This window comes from Antrostomus carolinensis, unplaced genomic scaffold (assembly GCF_000700745.2).
Source record: "Antrostomus carolinensis isolate BGI_N321 unplaced genomic scaffold, ASM70074v2 scaffold32248, whole genome shotgun sequence".
NCBI classification, from domain to species: domain Eukaryota; kingdom Metazoa; phylum Chordata; class Aves; order Caprimulgiformes; family Caprimulgidae; genus Antrostomus; species Antrostomus carolinensis.
This window is the reverse complement of record NW_010334362.1, coordinates 1-22,249: the sequence shown is the minus strand read 5'-3', so window position 1 is coordinate 22,249 and position 22,249 is coordinate 1. Positions and strand designations below refer to the sequence as shown.

Sequence of the window (22,249 nt, the reverse complement as noted above, 5' to 3'; positions counted from 1 at the left end):
GCCATATACATTACAAGTTCAGAACTGTATTACTGAATATACCAACAGTTTACAGTCCACTTTAATTGTGCACACAAAAAAAAAAAAACTTCATTTTTTTTTTCTTTTTATATTTAGCCTGTGAAGTGTCAGTACCAGAATTTTAAGTACAAAATAAAAAGCTAACCTGGTTCAAAATGCTGATTAAATTTCTACAAGCAAACACAAAACAGTGTTTATTTTTTTTAAAGAAATGTAAACAAAAACAATCCATACAAACACATCTTTAAATTACATTTTCCAAAACCCTATTGCCAGAGTCCTGCAGCTGCAAGCACATTACATCTAATTTTTTTCCTTGTTTTCCTTTTAAGAAGGCTAGCGCATCAGACTTAAGCTCCAACTACATGATTCTATGCTGTTTACATGATTTAATGTCGGCTGAACGGTCACCTCATCTTGACTACTTCTGCTGAAGAAAACAAAAAAACAAACAACCCCAATGTCCAGCCTCTATTTTGGGTGGTTTTTAGCAGTTATTCACAGTTATCACAAATTGTAAGCACAAAAAAAAACCTGACTTAAGAAATAGGGATGCAACAATATAATACAAATAAAATTAATCTAAATTACCCAAACATCTACAAAAGTCAGAGCTGTAATATACACGCCTTGACCAGGCTTCAGGTTTACTTAAAAAAAAAAAATGCTAATAAGACCACAGTTGAGACTGCTTTAAACATAAAAAAAGAAACCCCCTTTCTCTTTAAATTGAGATTTTGGTTATTCCGTCATTGCAATCGCATGTCTGTTAATACATGAGATCATATTGTAACATCCCTATTGACAGTTTATAATAAGCACCCGAACTGCTGCAGAGTCTGGTAGCATTTGGTCAATAACTATTTTTATACTGTATTTTTATTTTTATTTTTATTTTTTCTCAAAATATTTACACTTTTGTACAAAGTAACAGAGTTTGTTAGTTCTGCAGGTAACAGCAGCAGCTTGGCTTTCTTCTAACTTTCTTTTTAAAAATAGCTTCATTCACTTATTCAATAATAAATACAAAAAGGTTCTCTTATTTTACAGAAATCAAAAACTACAATAAACTGACTCATGGAATCAAGTATTTAAATGTATTTTAGTGCAAGTTATTTTTTCCCTTAGCTCTATCCCTAAGGAAGTCGTTTCAGTACATTCCTTGTTCAGTGGTGTCTACTTTTATTTAAAATTTTTCTTTAATTAGAGGGCCTGCCCCTTTATCAAATAAGGCTGTGGCCAGCACTTTGGACTTCTCCCTTTCGCTGGTGATTTCAGTCTTACATTCATTATGCCCACCTGCCCTGCGCAGGTCAGCCATCGGTTCTTTGCCCAAGGTACACAGTTTCTCCTTAGTGAGCTCAAAAACAAAAGTGCTGGACCATTCTGTTAATTCAGTTTAACCTCCATCGGTCTGGAAAGTTCGCTTCGGATTTTGCCGGCTTGCTTCTGGTGCTTGTTTTGGTTGTTGGTTTTCTTTTTTTTTTCCTTTTTTGTTTTTTTCTGTTTAAATACACGAGTAGAAATCTGTACTTCCAGAAGTGATTTTTTTTAATATATATTTTTTTTTTTTTTAATTCCCCTTTTAAAAAGGCAACAATTTTCCGTCGACAAAATCAAAATGTGAATCACTTCTTCTTAGGGACAAGCAACCCTCAAAGACAGCAAGGAATGCATTCTAGTTCATCCACTTTCGGCAGTTTACAGCTCCACAGTGACATGGAATCTTGTGCTGGTCATCTTCAAAATCAAACTTATAGTCATAGCAAAGCTGGAAGGAGATGCAGGAGAAGGGTTATGGAGCAACCAGGATTTACTGCAGTTCTCCTCACCCCCACAGTTAAGTAGCACGAGAAGTTGTGCTGTTAGGAACCGGGAAGGGAAGCGGGGAAGGGCGATGCCGCTCTCCCCCACCCCGGCACGCACAAGTTGTGCTACTGGCCGTGGAAATCGCGTCAGTATCTCGAAATCTTGCAAGGAGCAGCAGGTAAGTAAAAGCAAAGGAGACCGCCCTACCTCCTCCCCTTTCTGGATTCTCCTGCTGGAGCTAATGATGATTTTGTGTCCTCTCTCAAAAGTGACCACCTCAGCCACGCAGTTCGGTGCACACGAGTGGTTGATGTACCTACGAAAACACAGTTTGACAAAGGAAACCTTTTAGGAAAATGCATCCCCTGCGGCAAATCCAAACCAAACCTCAGAATGCCCTTCGCTTCAGGGGAGCACTGACTTGCCAGGTATAACTATAGTACTTTCTACTTGTTTCTTTACCTAGAAAATGCCAAAAAAAAAATATCAAGTGTTAAAAAAAGAATTCCTTTCTTTCTTCATAGCTGCTGTGAAACATAAACAACGATGAGCAAAGCTAATGGAAAAAAAAAGACATTATTTCAGTGGAATAGTCTGGAGACTGAATGTACCAGCTCAGAGAATAAAAACCATTGAGAACACCACAAACTTGAGTCCCCCACAAACAGCCCCAGGCCGGGGAGCGTGGATCAGTCCCCCGACCGAGGTCAGAGACCTCCCCAGGGCCACCCACCTTGCTGGACCTCCCGTCAGGGTGGCGTCGATGACGTGGTCGTTGTCAATGCGGAACATGTACACGCCGCGATTCTGAAAAACAGGATTGGGAAAAAGACTCTTGTAGATTTTACAGAATTGCCAGTGATTAAACCAAAACAGCAACGTGGGGCGACCTCCCGGTGTCCTCCGGCAGGCAGGCTCACGAGGGAGAGTGTGAGTCACCTGCTGCCTTCACCCTCCCTGCTTTGGGAGGGCACGGACGGGTCACAGACATCGATCTCTGGTGAATTAGTATCTCCTCAATAGGTTCTGTGCTGCCTTTCCTCTAGGATCTCAAAGTGTTCCACCAACATGTACTAACTGGTACAGAACCACCGGGTTACACAAAGGAAATAAGTGCTTTAAATTTAAAGTTCTCGTTAAAAACTGAGGTCCTGACATCGCTGTCAGCTCACTCTTGTGTCCTCTGGGACAGAGGATCTGTATTACCGACCTGGCCAGGGTGCTGGGAGACTTGATTAAACATTTAAATACCCCGATCCTTTGGTAAGAAACACTGCAGACTCCTCTGGTTTATATTTTTAATCTATTGCATTTACAGCACCGTAGAAAACAGAAATCAGGGGACCTGCATTCATCAAACAGAACAACGACATCTGAAGGGGAAAGAACCAGTGAACAAACGTGCCCCATACCTGAGATTCATAAAGCTTCTCCTTCCTGTTTGCTACCTCGTTGCGGATAATAGTTCCGATATATTCAATGACCATAGTGTGCTTTTCAATGTCTCTAGCAGCGTACAAGCCCAGGCCCTACAAAAAATAACACTGCAATTTAGAATTCTGTGATAAATTTACATTTCCACTGAATTCCTCACCGCGCAGAAAATCACGTGAAGGGAAACTACCCAGAAAGAATCAAGCGGCACAGGTCAGGCACCGATGGTGTAACAGCCCAGATGCACAACTCGGCTTCACGTGAAATTTTTAAGATGCAAGAAAATGTACTTGGCTTCTGTCTAGGTAAGAAAGTTTCTCTCACACCTCTGGCACCTGATGTGTAAAGATTATAAATTCACTGGAAAATAAAGTTGGCCTTACTAAAAATGGAGAAGCCTAAGAGGAACACAACAGCACGGTTAAGTCCAACCTAAAATAAACAACAACTGCGTTCACACGCAGCGAGGTTAATTACAAAGCTTTTGCAAAATAGTCTGTGGAGCAAAACCACCAACAGAATTACAGACAGAACCAAAGTTACTACATGAATGCAATTCTCCATGCTGGTCTCCTACCACTTTACTCAGCTTGGTCTGATTGTGTTGTGCTTCCACTGTCTATTCATATTTTAATTAAGTTTTACTAAGTTTTTGAGAAATATGCTAAAAAAAAAAAAAAAACCCCACAAAAAACTCCAAGAAACTTTTTTCCTAGATGACTGTAACAAATGAATTTTTAAGATGTTTCCAGTAATTAGAAAGAAATCTTAAGATAAATCTATGGAAGTGATTTGCCTCATAAAAATTGCCAATTTGGGGATTAGACTTGAAGGAATTTTGCAATAGTTTTAGTTTCCATTTTTAAAAGTAAATTTTATCTAGATATTTATATATAAATGTATAAAAATATAAAATTTATCTGTAAAATATATAAAAATATAAGATTTATACATAAAATAAAGTCTAAGCAACTTTTTAAAATAAACATTCCCTAAAATGAGCACTGACCTGAATGCGAGAGCGAGCTAGATAGACATTGGACTTCCATTCAGTTTTCATTTTGCGGTACTGAGAGGACTTGGAATGGACGAACTGTTTACTGTAAGGCGCGTTCAGTTCTCCCGTGACTGTGCTCTGAAATGACTTCGATGTGCTGGTGCTATTCAAGGTGTGAGGCCTGTAGGAATTGGGCATATAACGGGAAAGAACACAAAGAAAAACTGAAGATTTCTCTGAAAACAGCCACAAAACCCATTAAAAATTCTTTTGAGACGCACAGACACTGAAAGCCAGCTAGCGTAGACAACAAAGCGATTCCTGTGGTTGGGGCATGCACGTACACAGCCAAGGACGACAGGGTTTGTAAGCAGCAGACGAAAGCACAAATAACCCTAAGCAGCCTATAAACCCTGGGCTGTACTATGTGAAATTAAAACAAAATACCTTAACACAAACCTCTTGACATGGGTACTCATTTTAGGCTCGGCACGGGCACAGCCCGTGGGGTTGATAGCAAGAGGGAGTTCCATTAAGGGGTTTCGGCCGTAGCGGAAAGTGTAGTTCTCACAGGCCTCAACCCCTGGCAGCTGCAAAAAAACAGAGAAAAAGAGAAAAAAAGAATAAAATCCAAGTAAGTCTATGGTGATTGTTTGCAACGAAACATTTACTTTTCCACACCGCTTCCTGTTCCCCTTCTCATGTGTATATGAGATATCCGACAATTTGGGGTGATCCAGCAAGACCTGGGATGGCCAAGACTCACCGATTCGGCAATCCTGGCCACTGCAGAGACTGTCAAACCAAAGAGGTCTTCACCCTTCAAATAGCCGGGAAACAGCTGGAGCATTTCAGATTCTTTTCTAACAGAAGCAACGGACTCCAAGATTTTATCCCACACACCTACACAGCCATATGGAAGAGAATTACAGTGATCAAAAAAAATAAAGCTATTGTACTGGTTTTAAACGAATGCCTGAGGATATCGGGAACCAGAAAACAACACTGAAAGAGCATCTGGCTGTTGGCTGCCTACACAAACAGGCCGGTGGTTAAACAGTGGACAATCATTTGGTGAGTTGCCATTTTCTCCTGTACAAACCCCCACCAAGCCCGACATTTCTGCTGCACCCTTGATTCTCGGGAATGAAACTTTAGTGTTTGCAGCCTGGAAACGTTCAGTCCTCTGACAACAACAACAACAACAACAACAAACAACGTACACAGATTCTCCTGAGAAAAGCTGCACGAAGTAGAATTTTTAAAAAATAAACTCGATATTCTATTTCCATCGACAGCACAGTCAGCTCTCAGCTGGGTGGGCAGCTGCTGAGCGCATCAGCACCCGCAGCACCAAGGGGTTCAGCCCCAGAGCACGACAGGTCACGTCCACATTCATGTGCCAGGTTCCCAACACCTGCCCCATGCGTTTATCGTTCCTCACCCTGCCAGGGACACGTTACCTGCCCTGAGAACAACGTGGTCAACTCAACTGTCTTTTTATCACTTGCCAACTCCAGCACAGCTGAGCTGAAGATAACTGAGGAATGATTCTGTATTTAAACAAAGTCACTTTTCATGAAAGGAAACCTACACTGGCACCTACACAGTACGCAATCTTGGGTCTCCTCTGTGAACTTGTAACAAGTCGTCTTGTTACAACCTGAACAGTTGGGGCTGCTCAGCGTGGAGAAGAGAAGGCTCCGGGGAGACCTTCTAGCGGCCTCCCAGTACCTGAAGGGGCTCCAGGAAAGCTGGGGAGGGACTTTTGACAAGTGCAGGTAGTGACAGAACAAGGGGTGATGGCTCTAAACTGGAAAAGGGGAGATTAGGATGAGATATTAGTAAGAAATTCTTGACTGTGAGGGTGGTCAGACACTGGCCCAGGTTGCCCAGAGAAGCTGTGGCTGCTCCTCCCTGGAAGTGTTTAAGGCCAGGCTGGATGAGGCTTTGAGCAACCTGATCTAGTGGAAGGTGTCCCTGCTGATGGCAGGGGGGTTGGAACTGGATGATCTTTAAGGTCCCTTCCAACCCAAACCATTCTATGGTTCTGTGGTTCTATGATTTGCAGCTTATACCATTTCTTCAAAGGTGTCCTCAGTCTTCATAGCCTGAAGCTCACTAGAAGCATTACATTAGAACAGTGTCTGCAACATTTGCTTGTAACATTTCTCATACCACAGGTATCAGTAGTAACAAAACAAATCACAAACCCACAAACCTCATGATCTTAGTTCACAAAATTTACCTTTTGGTGTTGTGTCAGTAAGGACCAGATCTTCGTGTCCTTGCTCCACAACCTTGATGACAAATAACGGAAGCCCGTCCTTCTCCTCAATTGAGCAGAGATAGCGACAGCGTCTGTTTGCGTATCTCATGCTCCAGTACAACCGGCTGGCCTCGTATCCCACAGGGAAGAGTGCTTTTGAGGAGTGGAAGGCCTGCATCTGCTGTGGCAGCAGCTGACCGACAGCATGGAAAATCAGGCTTCCCACACGGAAAGTGTGGTCACGTTCTCCTCGCTGAACGATGCTGGCGATCTGCCGCACTTCATCGCGCTGAACGTAGACCCTCCTGAAGACTGCAAAGTAACTAAGTTCTTGCTCATGAGTTCCCTTTGGTTTGTGCATGGGGCAAAGCATGGTCTTGTCTTTAAAAAACATGCATTGTGCTTTAATGGCACAGGTAAAGTGATAAATATTGGTGCACCTTAACCTGTGACAACCGCTGGTGGCGCCCATTTTGTGACAAAACATGCATTTCATTTGCAAGCCTCTTCGCAGTGCTAGTTCCACGTTTATTAAGGCACCAGCTTGTGTCTCGTAGACTTCTGTAGACCAAAGAGCACAGTTCAAATGGACCCAAAGGTCTAAATCCAGGTTAAGAAGCCTCGCTGGTCCATCAGTTAATCCATCACCTTCCTCGTGACAGAAGCAACATTTCCTATAGTCTTTAGGCACAGGATCTGGTTTAAGGGTTGTGCCCAGTTTTTTAAGAAATTCATCTATTTCTTCTTCACAAGGAGGTTTGAATGATCCTTTAGGAATCACAATCTGAATGCTCCACTTTTTCCATTTCATTCCTTTCCATTTCTTACTCGGAGGCCGGCAGTCCTCAAGGCTACTGTGTATTGCTTTTAACCGAGGTTTTAGTTTCACTGTTACCTTAAGCTCATCCGGTTTTGCCTCTACCTTGGCTGCTTCAAATGCAGGAGGGAACATGATGGGGGGTGATGATGGTGGAGAAACTTTTTCCTGCAACTGAGGCAGACAGTGGACGTCCAAAGTGGAGATGTTGTTGCTGTACTGATGGAATGCTTTAGGCGGCCTCTCCTTCATCGGCGACTGTGGCAAAGATGGAACTGATTCCTGATAAATCAATAGAAAACTCGTTAAGAAAAAAAAATCCCAAACTGTTAACCACTAAACATCTCTTTAAGTAAACAAAACAAAACATTGTCAGGTCAGAACTGAAGAGGCTACTCAGAAATCATGATGCAGCAACAGAGAAAGATGGGAATTAGCCTGACCCGTGTTCTTACAGCTTGTGCCAGGACACAGAGCACAAAAGGTCTCCCCATCAACTTAGAAAGTGGTGCCCTTTAATACAGAAGAAGAATGTCCTTCATTTTATTGGAACAGGCTGCCCAGGGAGGTGGTGGAGTCGCCTTCCCTGGTGGTATTTAAAAGACAGGTAGATGAGGTGCTCAGGGACATGGTTTAGAGGAGGAATTGGTAGTGTTGGGTTTATGGCTGGACTCAGTGATCTTAAAAGATCTTTTCCAACCACTAAAACTCTGTGATTCTGCTGTTCTGTGAAGAAACACAAATAATCCTTTCTCCAGGTTTTGAACTAAAAACTACTCAAGTGCCCTGAACCAGGTAACTGACAAATATAGTTCTTGGGTATTTTTAGAAAGTTTTGTTACAACACAAAATAATCTTAAAATATGGGTCGCAGAATTAATTTAAAGAATAAGAATCCTGTTATTTGGTAGGAGGAGAATATTTGGAGTTAATGCCACGTATTTTTCCTGGAAACAAGTGAGGAGAAAATTCCTGCAGGGTTCTACATTAGATACACTGTGAGGACTTAACTGTTCAGTCACAGTAAACAAGAATTATACCTGCAGAGATTTGTTAAAAAAAAAAAGGGAGAGAAAACAAGAACAATGAAGGAAGATTAAATTAAAAAGTGCTTAATGTGGTTTGTATGATTGAACTCGAAAGAGTAAATGAAAGGATCAAGAGGATGAACATGACATTTAATTAACTTAATTATGTACATGCGGATGCACTTCTGCAGAAATGTTACTCTTTAAATACAAGTGAAAATGAGCTACACGGGACACTAAAAGGATGTGAATGTGCACACACTTATCTTCTCCTTCAGGTTTTGGGGGTTTTTTTATCTCTTCTAAAAAACAAGGAGGATGCATTTGAAGGAAGGCTGCAAGTTCTACAGCAAAGACAGGTCTATGAGAAAGCATTAATTAGGTGATGCTTGAAGGACACGGCCAGTTCTGTCCACTGGTTTAGGGGAAAAACATTTGAACTAGGAAAAGCAGAAACCAAGCTAGTTAAAAGAAGTACACAAAAAATGTTATCCATGAGAAAAAAAAAACCTTAGCAGGATCACTTAGTCTTGAATGAAGACTATTCCACTTTTAAGGATTAAACAGAGGTAAGTTTAAGTTACCTTTCTTTGCAACTGGATGAACCTGGACAGAGAAAGAAATAACATCCTGTGTGGAAGGGCTGAGTTTCTGGGAGGTGTTGCACACCCCCTGCAGTCTCTGTAGGTACAGAAGTGCAGCACACCCTGGCCTAATTCCACTTCAGTTGAACAAATTTCTTATAAGGTCTCTCTCCAGCAATCAGAACCTCTTTTTCCCCATCACTGTCAGTTAGCAGGTTCTTCACCAGTGTTTTATCATAGAATCATAGAATGGTTGGGGTTGGAAGGGACCTTAAAGATCATCTAGTTCCAACCCCCAGTAGTTTTGGTAATTAATACTTTAAAATGTCAGCTTTGCCCAAAAAAAGTAACAGAATAGGATTCTATTTTTCCAGTTACATTGAACAAATAAAAGTCTTTCTGCAAACTTGCTGTTCAGTTATTATTTGCACGGTTGTAACAATTTTTAACTGTATAAGCTGAACCAAAATGCAGAATATAGCCCATAAAGATGTATCTGTGGCTTTGTACAATGCTCAGAGAACTTAAAGGATTACTTTTTTGAGACTGCATCTTCAAAGCCTGTGAGGACAGCAGAAGGCGGCTACTGTTCTGCCGTGTATCTCTGTCAGACAGGAAGTTCTGCAAATACAAATTTTACTTCACGCTGCTGGTTCAGAATGTCAGTGTCTGAATATAGAGCAATTAATTTCTGAGCCTCTGAAATGAAGTGCAAACTTCCCCCTCACCCCCTCTCTGTTCTTCAGAAAATAGCTGCAATAATTTCGGCTCACTTGGGTCTACCAGCATTTGATACTTACTTTGTTCTCTGAGTTTTTTGCTTGCACAGCTGCCGAATAAAGAACAAAGCAGTTGTTGCTACAGAATACAATGTCCTTCATTTTATCAGAGCCTTCTTGGGAATCCTGGGAATCAAACACAGAAGATTATCAGAAGTGCATATTAATACCATTTTTCACATAATAAGTGTAATCTGGCTAGAAACTCTTTATTTGTAGAACATTTGTGAAATAATGAGTGATACCGTAATATAAATACTTTATTATTTGACAGATCTAACGTAACCCACCACCTACAACCTTGTCCTTCAGCATTTCTTGCCTTCAGCAGAAGTTTAACAACCAAAATAAAGCATTCTGTAGCATGCACCCATCTGCTCCATAGGCACATTCGCAAAGTAAAATCCATTTCCTTTCATCTTTGGATGGCAGGAGAATGTCTCATTTCAGCCTAATCAAAGACAGATCACACTGGTTTTATCTACTGACCCATCTGCAAAACGTTCCTGGGAATTCAGTGCTTTTCTGACAGCATGAACCCCTTCCTTTTGTACATACATTTTGACTCTATACCTTTGTTACATAATTACCTCAATCTCATTGAAAGAGCAATGGATGACAGTTCCCAATGGAAATACAAGAGACCAAGACAGCAATCTGATTGCTGCTCAAAAAGAGCACAAGTGTTCCTGCTCTTCCAGCACTTCCTGACACAGCAATATGGTGCTGCCTTATAAAGAAGCTCTTTTGGAATGAAGGTCCCTGAAGTGGTCACGGAAGGAGGTCAGTAGCAGAATTTAGGAAGCTGCCTTATATGAGACATATTTTATGAAATCCATTTTTTTTAAGTAACAACTTTGATCTTTCTTATTTGTACTACAAATGAGCTTGTGAATGTCCCATCCTGAAACAGGACACGTAGAAGGGAGACTACAAAGAAACTTGGAAGTGGCATCAGTTGGGCATGACAAGCGGCAGTCGCTGTTGCCTTCCTTTGCTCCTTGACCATCACCTGCAAGAAACCACACTTCCACTGCAGTACCTGTTTAAGGAAAGGCAGGTCTTTGAAGGACTTCCGCACACCACTGCCAAGAACCACAACTTTGCAGTGAGAGCACCATCGAGGTCTCAATGCTGAGCCTTCTGCAATACTCTGGCTGTGATCCTTATAGCCAGCTATACCTGGAAAACAGGTGTCTGTTAGAAGCTGTATCAGATTAAACCCAATTTATGAGAAGTCACAGTACTCTTCAGTGGTCTACAGGAGCAGCATCCTCCTGGACAAGGAATGGAAGGCAAGCTTTAAACTATGTTCTGATGGGAAAATTGTTTAAACTAGACCAAAACCAACTGTGTGAACAACAAGGCAAAATACATTCTTGTATAAGAAATGAGTAACTAAACCAACACAGGAACACAGGCTTAAACAACAACGTCAAGTTTTCCAGCATAGGAACAATCTTTCTGAATGATGGATTTAAAATCAGACAGAACAAAAAAACCCCAGTAATGTTGGGAACTACTAGAAGAAACACCTTACTGACAGTGACACAGATAACACAATGGAAATCAGAGATGGATCTGGTGTCTTTTCTCCCAGGTAATGAGTGATAGAACAAGAGGAAATGGCCTCAAGTTGTGCCAAGGGAGGTTCAGATTGGATGTCAGGGAAAATTTCTTCACTGAAAGGGTGTCAGGCACTGGAATGGGCTGCCCAGGGAAGTGGTTGAGTCACCATCCCTGGAGGTATTTAAGAGTCATGTAGCCAAGGTGCTCGAGATACGGTTTAGTAGTGGACAGGTGCATTTGGACTTGATGATCTCAAAGGTCTTTTCCAACCAGGCGATTCTATGATTCTATTAAGTTATAGTTAACATCAGGAGCAAGTCCACATGTACTGATCACATAAGAAGAGAGAAGTACTATTTGGAACAAGAATCAATTCTTTAATTCGAGAGCATGAATTTATGAGGCTGAAGTGCATTAATACTGACTCAGTTAAAATTTTGGTACTGAAAACTCAAGAGAATGGATGCCCACTCACCATTGCTGTTTGCAGGGAATGGCACATTAGGTTGCTTCAGTCCATAAGACCCTACGATCCTGGCAGGTCCCATGGATCCTGCCTGAGGACCCTGAAGTAGTAAGTGCTGCCTGTATTCCATAGATGGGTTCACTCTGTGACTGTTGGCTGTTGCCATGGAGGATGGGATGTCTGGAGCGTTACTAACCTCGTAGCTGTTGGGAATTCTGACATGGAGCAGGTTGGAGAATGCTGCTACAACACTACTAATGTTCTAAAAACAAGAATAAAACCATACTTTTGTTTTCATCAGCCAGGCAGTAAGACAGCAGCAATTAAAATTCATTAGAAGATTACAACAGTTGCTTTTATTGTACTATGCTATAACCCCTTCAGATTTACCTATCTATATAAAATAAACTGCTGTTGTATGTCATATATGTAACACAAACTCATTTCTTTTACCTCAGCAGCTGTGGGATGTAAAGTAATTGCTACGGATATAAGGCCAGATTTAGGACCATTCTGGGATGGTCCAAGCGGAGAGGCAAAGAAGCCAGAACCAGGTAAGGCTCCAGAACTGGGTTCTGATTTTATGTAATTCCTTTTGGCTTCTGAACCTGAAAATAAAACAAAATACACCAGGTCAATCCTCCATGCACATAAATAAATAAATAATTAGAAAGGAGGCCAGTTCTAATTGTTTGCTTTGCTGCAGTCTCACCTTTTCCAGTGCTGCTTGGTAGGATGGGAATGATGGGAGATGGTACAGGTTCTGGGTTCTCCTCCTTTACAACCGACAAGTCTGGATACCTACTAATTTCCATTCCCACCACGCTTTCAGGAGAGGAAGAAGGAACAAAGCTGTCAGGAGTGTCCCTGTCCTCACAGTGATCTTGAACCCTGGAACAAAACCCAAAAGTGCTGTTTTGGAAACCTTTTAGAAGCAGTCTAAAAACCATTGGTAAGCCAAAGTTCTAAACCACGACAGGCAGCTATCACAGGTAGCTTCTTGCTACTGGTTGTGGAACACAATTACGTGGCAGGCCATTACTTCTGCCTATCTCATACTCCACTGGACACAATGGTTTCTTGGGAAAGATAAAGAAAAATAGAGGCACTAAGAAAGCCCAGGCTCCATCATAGAACCATCTGTTCCCCATGGCTCCATCTACCTGTGTAAAAAATTAGTATTTACTACTTAAACTTCCTGGTTTAAGTGTATTCACTGGTCCATGTCCCACCATCCAAGCACAGGCTTGAGTGCTTCAAAGCCACCCTACTTTTGGTTGGACAACTGAAAGGGAGGCAAAAGGGAAGATCTTTGTAGGGAGAGTTATGTTCTAGCAAGCATTTCTCACACGGTAATAGAAACTGAGTAGAGCTGAGGAGTTTCCAGGCTGTCTGACACTGTCTGGTACAGCAGTCATGTACTGTCATGGTACAACAGCACCATGTTGCTCCAGGAAAAAAATATCTCTCTATTTATATAGTTTTCCTCCACTTTTAAGAGAGCAAGGTAACGAATTCTTAACAATCTAACAGGATCTAGAGCCCAGCAGTGACAGAAATCACCTATTTCACTATGCTACTCTCTACATGTGGAATGCTAGGAGTTAACTAGGACAAAGCCATCCCGTTATGTTCTCTGCACTGTGCCACTGTGCACAATGGATTTTGTTGCTTCACAGTCTCATCTCCTCCTGAAAGATCCCAGAATCTGCTCCAAATACATATTTGAAGATGTGAAGGAAAACCTACCTTAACTCCTCCTGATTGTTGTGAGGTGGTGTTGGAAGTGAAGCAGGAACATCCACAGTTTTAGGGCCCTGAGCCATTGCTCTTGCTAATAAATCATCTTGTGGTCTGAAAGGCAACTGGAACTGCTTTGGTCCCAGAGCTTTGGTAACTAAAACCAGAAACATACAGCACAGTGAGACACCTGTACAGCTCTTCCATTGATATACATTCTGTGAACTGGGGTATTGGTGGCTCCCTGATACAACCAAGGCATTACAGCAGATGGTAACACCACTCTCATCCACTTGTAGTTCAAAAATTTTTGACTGTTCGTGATTAATCTCCAGATTTACAGAAATCTGCCAATTTCTGAGCAAAAAGGGCTCAAAAGGCTTCTGAGCATGCCTTCTGCCAGCATGAGAGTATTTCTGGTTTACTTAAAAAAAAATAAAATCAACAACTTTGTAACAAAAAAAGGAAAAGGGGTTGGAAAAAGAGGATTTTAATCATTGAACAGAGCTTATGTAAAAGCAGTATAAAGTTTCATTCATTAGACAGAAATTTTAATTGACCAAATTACAAGCATCAGAAAATATCTATTGACTACATACAAAGCCTGATGAGGGTACATTTTGGGGAGACTGCTTTTGAACTCACCCGACTAACTGCTTAGTCATTTGTACTGGACATCAAAAACTGATTTTAAAGTTTGCTTTTTCATTTGCAAAGACTGTTTCTAGCTCTGAACATGTTTTTGAAAGGCATAGGGAAAAGTCTATCATTGCACATTACACTGGTGTAAAATAAAGCTGGATAATAATGATTACAACCTTAAAAGAGTCCAGGCACACTGGTTTTATAAAAGAACATTATAGCAGCTGAAAAACATCCCAACTATCGATTTTGTAATTTGCTACAAGCTTTACTCATTACAGAAACAATATGTATTAGTCTTACCATCATGACCTCCTAACATACCAGCCTTGCCAGCAAGTTCCTCAGTGGTCGCAAAGCCGTTTACCAACTTCTGGCACGCCACTGGAGGTGGTGTGGGGGGAAGAGAGGCTGGGGGGGTCGGAGGATTGCTCAGATTGTTTTGCTGCACGAGATTAAAGAACTGTAAATCAGCCATGGAACACGGGGTGAGAACTTGCTTTGTTCTAGTACTAGATAATGTAACCCACTCACATTTTTCACACCCAGAGGTAGCACTGATAAGCAGCGATAGTTCGAAGTCTCAAGTACATGACCAATTACATAAAAGTATCTTCTATAAAAGATAAAACACTTTGCTTTTCTTATATCAATGATATTATCAGAGAAATAATTTATATGAGGGGCACAGTTTACTGAAAGAAGATATAGCCAAGTTATTAACAGAAAAGCACAAAGAACATTTTTAGGAATGGTTTGGGAGCACCAACAAGTTCCTACAGTTCAAGCAAGGTCTGAACTTGTGATTGAGAGAGCTACTCCATAGTGACTCTCACCATAAATGAGGCATCTTACCCCTTTTTCACTAAAAGGGAAGCTACCTCACAACTAGCACAGGATGCACTGAAGCAGTTATCATGGAGAAGCAGATACTCTGCAAGTTCACACTCCAGGCTACTCCTCACTAGCTTACTTAACTGCTCATATTTTAAATGAAACTTAAATGAGAACTTCAGCATCTGTTCTTGTTGCGGTTGTGCCTACAAAGTTAATACTTATTATTCACTTTTGACCACAGCAACTATTTCTGCTGGGTCATATCCTCAGCATGCCATGGAAGGCTGGAGTAAACAACACTAGTTTTTAATAAGCTACTAAAATTTTAATATTAGGGTAGCCAAGCAGAAAATAATTTGATTCTGTCTGTTTGCTATCTTGCTGCTCTCCCAGTATTGCCAATCCGATCTCAGAGACCGAGTTTTAAATTCTGTGTGTTATTAACTCGTCAACAAACAGTCTATCTTGTTCAGAGTTCTCAGGTTCTTAGTTAGGGCTTAGTGGACAAATGAGGAAAGTCTATTTCCCATTTAATTCACATTAAGAAATGCTTTAATGCTTTCAATGACATTGCAAAGTACTGAGAATTCAGCCTTTTCTGCTCCATAAAACCGTAATTACAATTTTCACTATTTAGCATCCATTTGTAAAAGGAATACTTGTAATTTTTAATTAGTTTACAACACAGTTTCCAGAATTGATTTCCACTTTCAGAGAGTAAAACAATGATGAATGTTTCACCACTGCACTGTCTATCTAGTCTAGCAGCAGAAAATTATTTTTGTTTTGGTTGCATAAAAGGCAGAAACTCTAACCAACTAGTAGTAATAATGGCATGAACTTCTTTTCCCACAGAGAGCACACAATGGAAATTCAGATTAAAACCATACCTTGTAAATGAGCTGGGAGTAGTAATCTGAAGCCCCATCGAGAGTAGCACTACCAAAACTTCCTACAAGTCGATTTCCACCATTTAGCTGCCCACTGCCATAGGGAAGAAAGTGTGCAAAGCTCACTCCAATTATTGGTTCCATCAAAGGCAGAAGAGAAAGCTGCTATATTAAAAGAAAAAAAAAAGTTAGAAATTAATTTAAGCATAAAACAGAAGCATTGCAAATCTCCAAACATCAGTAGAGTGGCTTCTAAATTAAAAAATATAATCTGAATTTACCCACTATCAGAAAACTGTATCAAACCCAGGCCTCCCTGTTTGTTAAGGAAGGTGGTCCCTTGTCCATCAGAGCTGCAGCTCCAGCTTCCTGCCAGTTCAGCCAGAGCTGACAGGAGTTCCATGGCTTTGAGACTACCAAATGCCTGCCATGTCAGTAGATCTTCCAAATTGAAATAAAACAAAAACTTTAAATTTCCTAGTCTTGTGGAAGTTTTCATTTTCTCCACATTGTACTCAAAATTCAACTTAATAATCAGCTTAATTTCCACCATGAGAAGTGCAGTATCTGCATACCTACCTGTTTTAACTGGATGAATGTATCAGCATTAGGGTAAATAGCTTGCTTTTCTTCTTCCTCTTTTTTTCTTTTCTTGGACCGAGGAGCTGCCTTCTCTCCTGTCCTCTGAGTTCGCTTATTTCTCTGTTTCTTGGTTTCAGGTCCTACATCTGTTCTCTGAAGCTGGCTGTTACTACACCCAAATGCACCTGGCACCTGGTTTCCTGCAGTCTGCTGGTATGAAAAAAATGAAGTGAAGCAGAATTTTTGACATTTTAATATACAGTTCATTCAAATTTACTGCACGATAGTCTAAAAGAACAAGCACAGTGTAATAAATCTCATTGATAACAAAGTGTATTTTATGGTTTGTTTACTTTCCTATCTCACTGGCAACTGTAACTGCTGCATCGTCCTTACAAACAGAATTATGACTTATTGTTAACACCACTGACCTCTGAAAATGTAATTAAAAACTCACAGACCAGAAACATTTGCTTTTGAATAGCCCCTAAAATAAAGTTACATGTGCATGCAATCTTGGAAGATTTTCACGAGGGCATAATGAAAGGCAGACTTGCTTACAGTAAAATGACATCTAAGTTAATATAACATAAATGTATTTTGAGTTTAGAAACAAAAACAATATTGTGAAACACTTCTGGATTGTACCCTTTGCTTAAATACTTTCAGTACAAATTTGCAAAACCATTTTAACATAAAAGGACAGTTGTGTAAAAGCAATCAGAATGGGACTGGTAACACAATGGATCTTGGCAACCAAAAGAAAGCCCAGTTTCTTTTTATCTGTTATTAAACGGCTCTACAGGACCTCTGCTGCCAAGTACTCTCACCTCTATTCCTGTCATAGATGTTTTAACCATGGATCTTTAACACTTACATAAGTTACCTGCTGCTCACAATTACCTTCATTTTTATCAGTCTTTATTCATTTTGAATGTGTTTGTTTGAATTTTGTTTCAAGGATGTATTTAGAGTTTAGGAAGTCATAAAACAAAACTGAGCAGAGATTAAAGATTACAATGAAACGACTGACAAATCTAAGTGTAAAGTGTATCCTACGTCCACAGAAAGCAATTTTCTCTAGGTCTGTTTTTAAGAACCTTATAAATTATTAAATATTATAATGCTATTAACATCAAGAATTAATGGTCCCTTCCATTAAAGTAAAATTAATTAGAGAAATATTCTGTAACACAGAAATCCAGCAGTTTTAGGAGATTTAACAATTTCACACTTTTGATAAAAATCCTAGAGCACAGTCTCTGCTAAAATTAGAGACAATACATGATTTTCACAGGCAAAAACCAATCATGGACTTGGTGCATTCACTCCAAAGGGTGCAGCTGAAGGGGTGTGAAGCTCAGCCCTCTGCCTCTGCAAAGATGCCCAGGTCATCCTGCACATGACTGAGGTGGGGTCACAGAAGGCAGGATACAGACATATTGTACACACTATGGAAACATACTAGTGGTAATTAAGAGTCATTCTGTAAAATCTTGGTAAATATCAGGAAGTGGCATTTTTTAAGATTATTAACTATAACAAAACTATTTTTTGCATTTTAATAAATTTCTGAATACACTGACATATGAAGTCATATTAAAACTTGTTCTTTCTGTAACACAGATTATTTCATCATGGAGAAAAGGCAGGAAGGGAGGTAGAAAGTCCTTACTGCTGTTTATCCCACCCTTGTGCAGGGAGGCTATCTCCACACCTTTTCACAAATGCCTGCAGTAAAGGCACAGACTGGCCTTTGACCACTGAAGAACTCTGTGTAACAAAACCAGTAACAGGCTCACCATTCCTTCAGCTGGATTCTGCTTCTCTGGTAACTTCTTATCCCCAGAAGCCTCCTCTTCTGTTCGGCCACTGTTCTCCGATTTCTGATTTAGAAGAGATGAGGACTTCTTATTTTTGAGCAGATGTTTCAGCAATTCGTTCCCTGACTCGCCTTTCGTTGCTGGGACGCTAGCGGGTTGTGCTGGACTCTGAGCTGAAGAGGCAGGCTGCGATGTGACCTTCTCTTCTTCCACCTTAATACTGCTTGGATTTTCTGGTTTAGGCTCAGCTTGACCCGAGCACTGATCAGTTTCTGCCTTTTCTAGTTTAACTTCTTGAATGCTGGTAGGAGCATCTGTTTTAGCCTTGTCAGTCTCTGTATTTACACTCGGCGGTTTCTGTGGCAGACTGCTGTTCGGGAGCTTACATTCCAGCTCTGGAGAGGTCTGGCTCTCTCCCTCATTTGATGTTGATGGGCCCGTTAACTCCAGTGACTCTTGTTCATCTTGATGACGTGAAAGTTCATTGGGGGTGTTAACTGTAGGGGTGGAGGTAGAATCAGAAATGGTTGGAGTTGATGGCGCAGTTATATCTGAATGTGGAGTTGACGGGGCTTTTATTGACTCGGCATCATCGTCCTTTTTCTTTTTTCGTGTCCTTTTCTTTTTTCCTTTCTCTTCTGGGATTATGTCAGAATAGAGCTGTATGAGAGACTGGCTCGAGCCCGGGAAGTTTGCTGCCTGGGGCACGCTAGTGTCCGAACCACACGGGGCACCACCACTGAGTACTGTAGATGAAGGTACAGCAGAAGCAAAGGGAGGCCTGACTTGGTTCTGCGTAAAGGTGGCCCCAGGGAGATTCCCATGAGTTTGTTTTACATTATGGAAATTAGGGGTTCCACCTGGAACAGCAGATGCATCAGGTCCAAAAGTTGTAGGTCCCACCGGCCTTCGCTCACCGCTTTGCATAAAATTTGTGGCAGGAGGTGAGGTGACAGAACCTTGTTGCAGAATTTGCCCCATCTGTTGCTGTTGATGCTGTGGAGACTGCTGAAGAGGTCGCGGAGTTTGTATGAAATCACAAGGTAGATCAGAATTAAAGAAAGGTATCTGAGATAAGGATGTTCTGTTATTTAGCTCAGACCCCATCATACTGTGCTGCTCTAGTTCCATTCTCTGCTGTAAAGCCCTCTGGCGATCTACCTCCTGCATAAGCTGGATGCGTTGCCGTTCCTGTTGCTCTCGTAAACGCTCCTTTCTTTCCCGCTCTTGAAAGCTTTCACTAAAAGGGTTATTGTCCTCAAACTCCACCCTTGGCGGTGGCCCTGACTGAGCAGTTGCATTTGGACCAGGCACAGGAGCTGGTGTACTAGGAGTAATTGGCAACGGTGTCATGGGAGGCTGCATCCTTGCTGGATTAATGGAAATATGACTTGCAGGGGCATTTACAGATTGCCATCCAGATAAATTTGGCATTCTGGTTGGGTTGGATTGCCCAGGGATTACCACTGTGTGTTGCTGATGCTGGAGCTGTTGGGCCACCATGGGGAAGTTTTGTTGATTCATTGCTGGTGATGTTCCTCCTGGAACCATTGGCGGTTGAGCCTGGACGCCAGACATGATAGCATGGGGTGCCATTCCACACTGCTGCTGCTGCTGCTGCTTGATTCGATATTCCTCAATTAGTTCTGCATGCTCTTTCTGCTGCTTTCGAATCTAAAAATAAAATAGTCATTATTCATCTCTGACATGCACTAGCTCTGTAAGTAGCATAAAACATGTAACTCACCATTATAAGTTCAGTAGACAACGAACTTCAGGCAAAACCAGCATTTCTGCACAGTCTTATTTTCTTTCTCATTTTAAGACTAAATAGCCATTATTTAATGAGAAATACTATTCATCCCAAAATTTTAGAAAAAATAACAGTGCCTCAAAGTTCTAATTATGTGCCAAGACTGCACTCTGCTAGAGAATATACAAACCTAAACCAAAAGTGATCTTTTTCCTACAGATCATATCCTCCATGCACAGGATAACGATAGTTGGGAGCAGACAGGAAAAAGGAAACAGTGAGGTGGATGATCGTCACACATCAGCAAAAATTTTTCAAAGATGTAATTGAAAAGGAAAAGTCTGCAGGGAAACAGTGAAGTAGATCCCATTTATTCACAAGTAGATCCCATTTATTCAAAGGCAGATCCTCAAATATCACACAGCAGAAAAAAATGGCAACTACTGCTTGAAAATTTTAAATTTTAGAATGAAAATAAACTTGACTTGGCCACTAAAAGTTAAACCTAGTAGTTTATTTCTAAGGCAAGCAAGAGAAGCCAGTGGAAGGATATGACAGTGTTAACTGGAGAAGAGAGAGCATTTCAGAAGCACAACAGATACCTAACGACACTGCTAGCTAAAAAAAGTCAAAGGATTTGTTAATAATACATACTTGATGAAAAATATTCATTAGATTATGACTTCCACAACTTCCATTTGCTGTTTGCACTGACAAAAAAGTCCATAACTTAATTAGAAATGTTCCATAGCACTCTTCTTTCTCTGGGACAAGGGACAAGCTAGAAAGCTAGGACAACAGAGATATTACAGGGGCCACTCCAGAATGCAGGACAGATGCACCCAAAAGGCTATTTACACTGTAATCTCAGGTCCAAGATGATTTATGAGCTCTGGCTTCCCACTGACACCACCAGACAAACAGTGCCACTGCATAAAGCCACCAACTGGGTTGATCTGCGTGGCACAGTCCAGTGCTCCAGGACTTCTTGGTGGGTATACAGCACTAAACCAGTGCTGGCTCTGTGTGCCCGTACAATGAGGCATCCAAACCACTACACTCTCCCAGGATCTGCAGTGGATCAGCCATGGGACTGTACTTGGAATCAGCTGAGATCTCAAAGGAACAGCACTGACTACACCCAGCTGGACCTGAGCCGACCTGTGCAGATTGACCTGGTGATTTTAACAGTGTAGAGGAGAAACAGGCAGAGCTTATTAGCACAGGCACAGCGCCACACCAAAGCAGTTAAACTGCCCTGGCCGCTCAGACAATATGGTAGTGTCTGCATGGCTCTGTGCCCGAGCCAGTAACCCTGTCAGACACAAGCTTGTGTTGTACAAAGTCAGCTCCAGTTTCTCTGCCTGTGTCCAGGACCAGCAATTCACAGGGATCTGAGAACTCTTCTCTCTATACATGTACCTATAAACTTTGCCCTTTTCAAAAAATAACAGAAGCTTGATTGCAGAAAACATACTTGATTTCATTTTAAAAAGTGGTGAATTGCTTGAAATAGATAGTCTTTAAAAATATACTTTAATAAAACCTTATTAAGCTCTACTAGGTATGTGACAAAGTGCTGCTTAGGATGTGGCTACTGGGCTAAATCAGTGGCTAAAGGGGAGTGGAGAGCTTTTACCAGCAGTATATGAAACTTAAATTTCATGAAATGAAAATGAAAAATAAAAGAATCTTAATTAGGTGGTACTAAATGAATCTGCCAGCAATATAAAATTAGCAGCTGTTACTTGAACATAACTCCACCATAAGCCTAGACTGACATACGTATGCTAAAGACTAGTTACAGTGATTTTTTTTTTTCATTTATTCTACTTGTGATTCATTGTGGAAGAGGAAAAAAATAGGAAGAAATGATGTAGACATAATTTATCTGCTCCATCCCTCTTCCACATAGTGAAAAGACGAGCCAACTAATGTTCCATCCAGTGCCTACTTTGTCTTGAAGCAACACAGGGGCAAGAACTTGAGAGTCAATATAATTTAGGGCTTCATTTCAAACATATTAATAAAGGATAATTCTAAAGCATTTTCATTTAAGATCTAGTTGATCCTGACAATCAAGCCAGATAATTTATAAACAACATCTTGAGAAACACAGCATTCAATACTGTTGGCCAAAGCAGAGATTTATCAAAGCTATCACAGGTTTAACTTTAATCTCACAGAATGGTTGGGGTTGGAAGGGACC

General features: G+C 40.9%; 1 protein-coding gene across 1 annotated transcript; it reads right to left on the bottom strand.

Moving 5' to 3' along the window:
- Positions 1–835: 835 nt before the first annotated feature.
- Positions 836–19,961, bottom strand: LOC104529797 (histone-lysine N-methyltransferase 2C-like; the record flags this gene model as incomplete). Its single annotated transcript, XM_010174201.1, has 18 exons — positions 836–1,792; positions 2,038–2,146; positions 2,564–2,637; positions 3,243–3,359; positions 4,274–4,442; positions 4,721–4,851; positions 5,028–5,164; positions 6,510–7,629; positions 9,760–9,864; positions 10,781–10,920; positions 11,783–12,035; positions 12,227–12,381; positions 12,486–12,664; positions 13,523–13,670; positions 14,459–14,600; positions 15,883–16,047; positions 16,462–16,674; positions 18,267–19,961. Coding segments are annotated over 18 exons (5,145 nt in total), but the record flags the coding sequence as incomplete, so codon positions are not given.
- Positions 19,962–22,249: the final 2,288 nt, after the last annotated feature.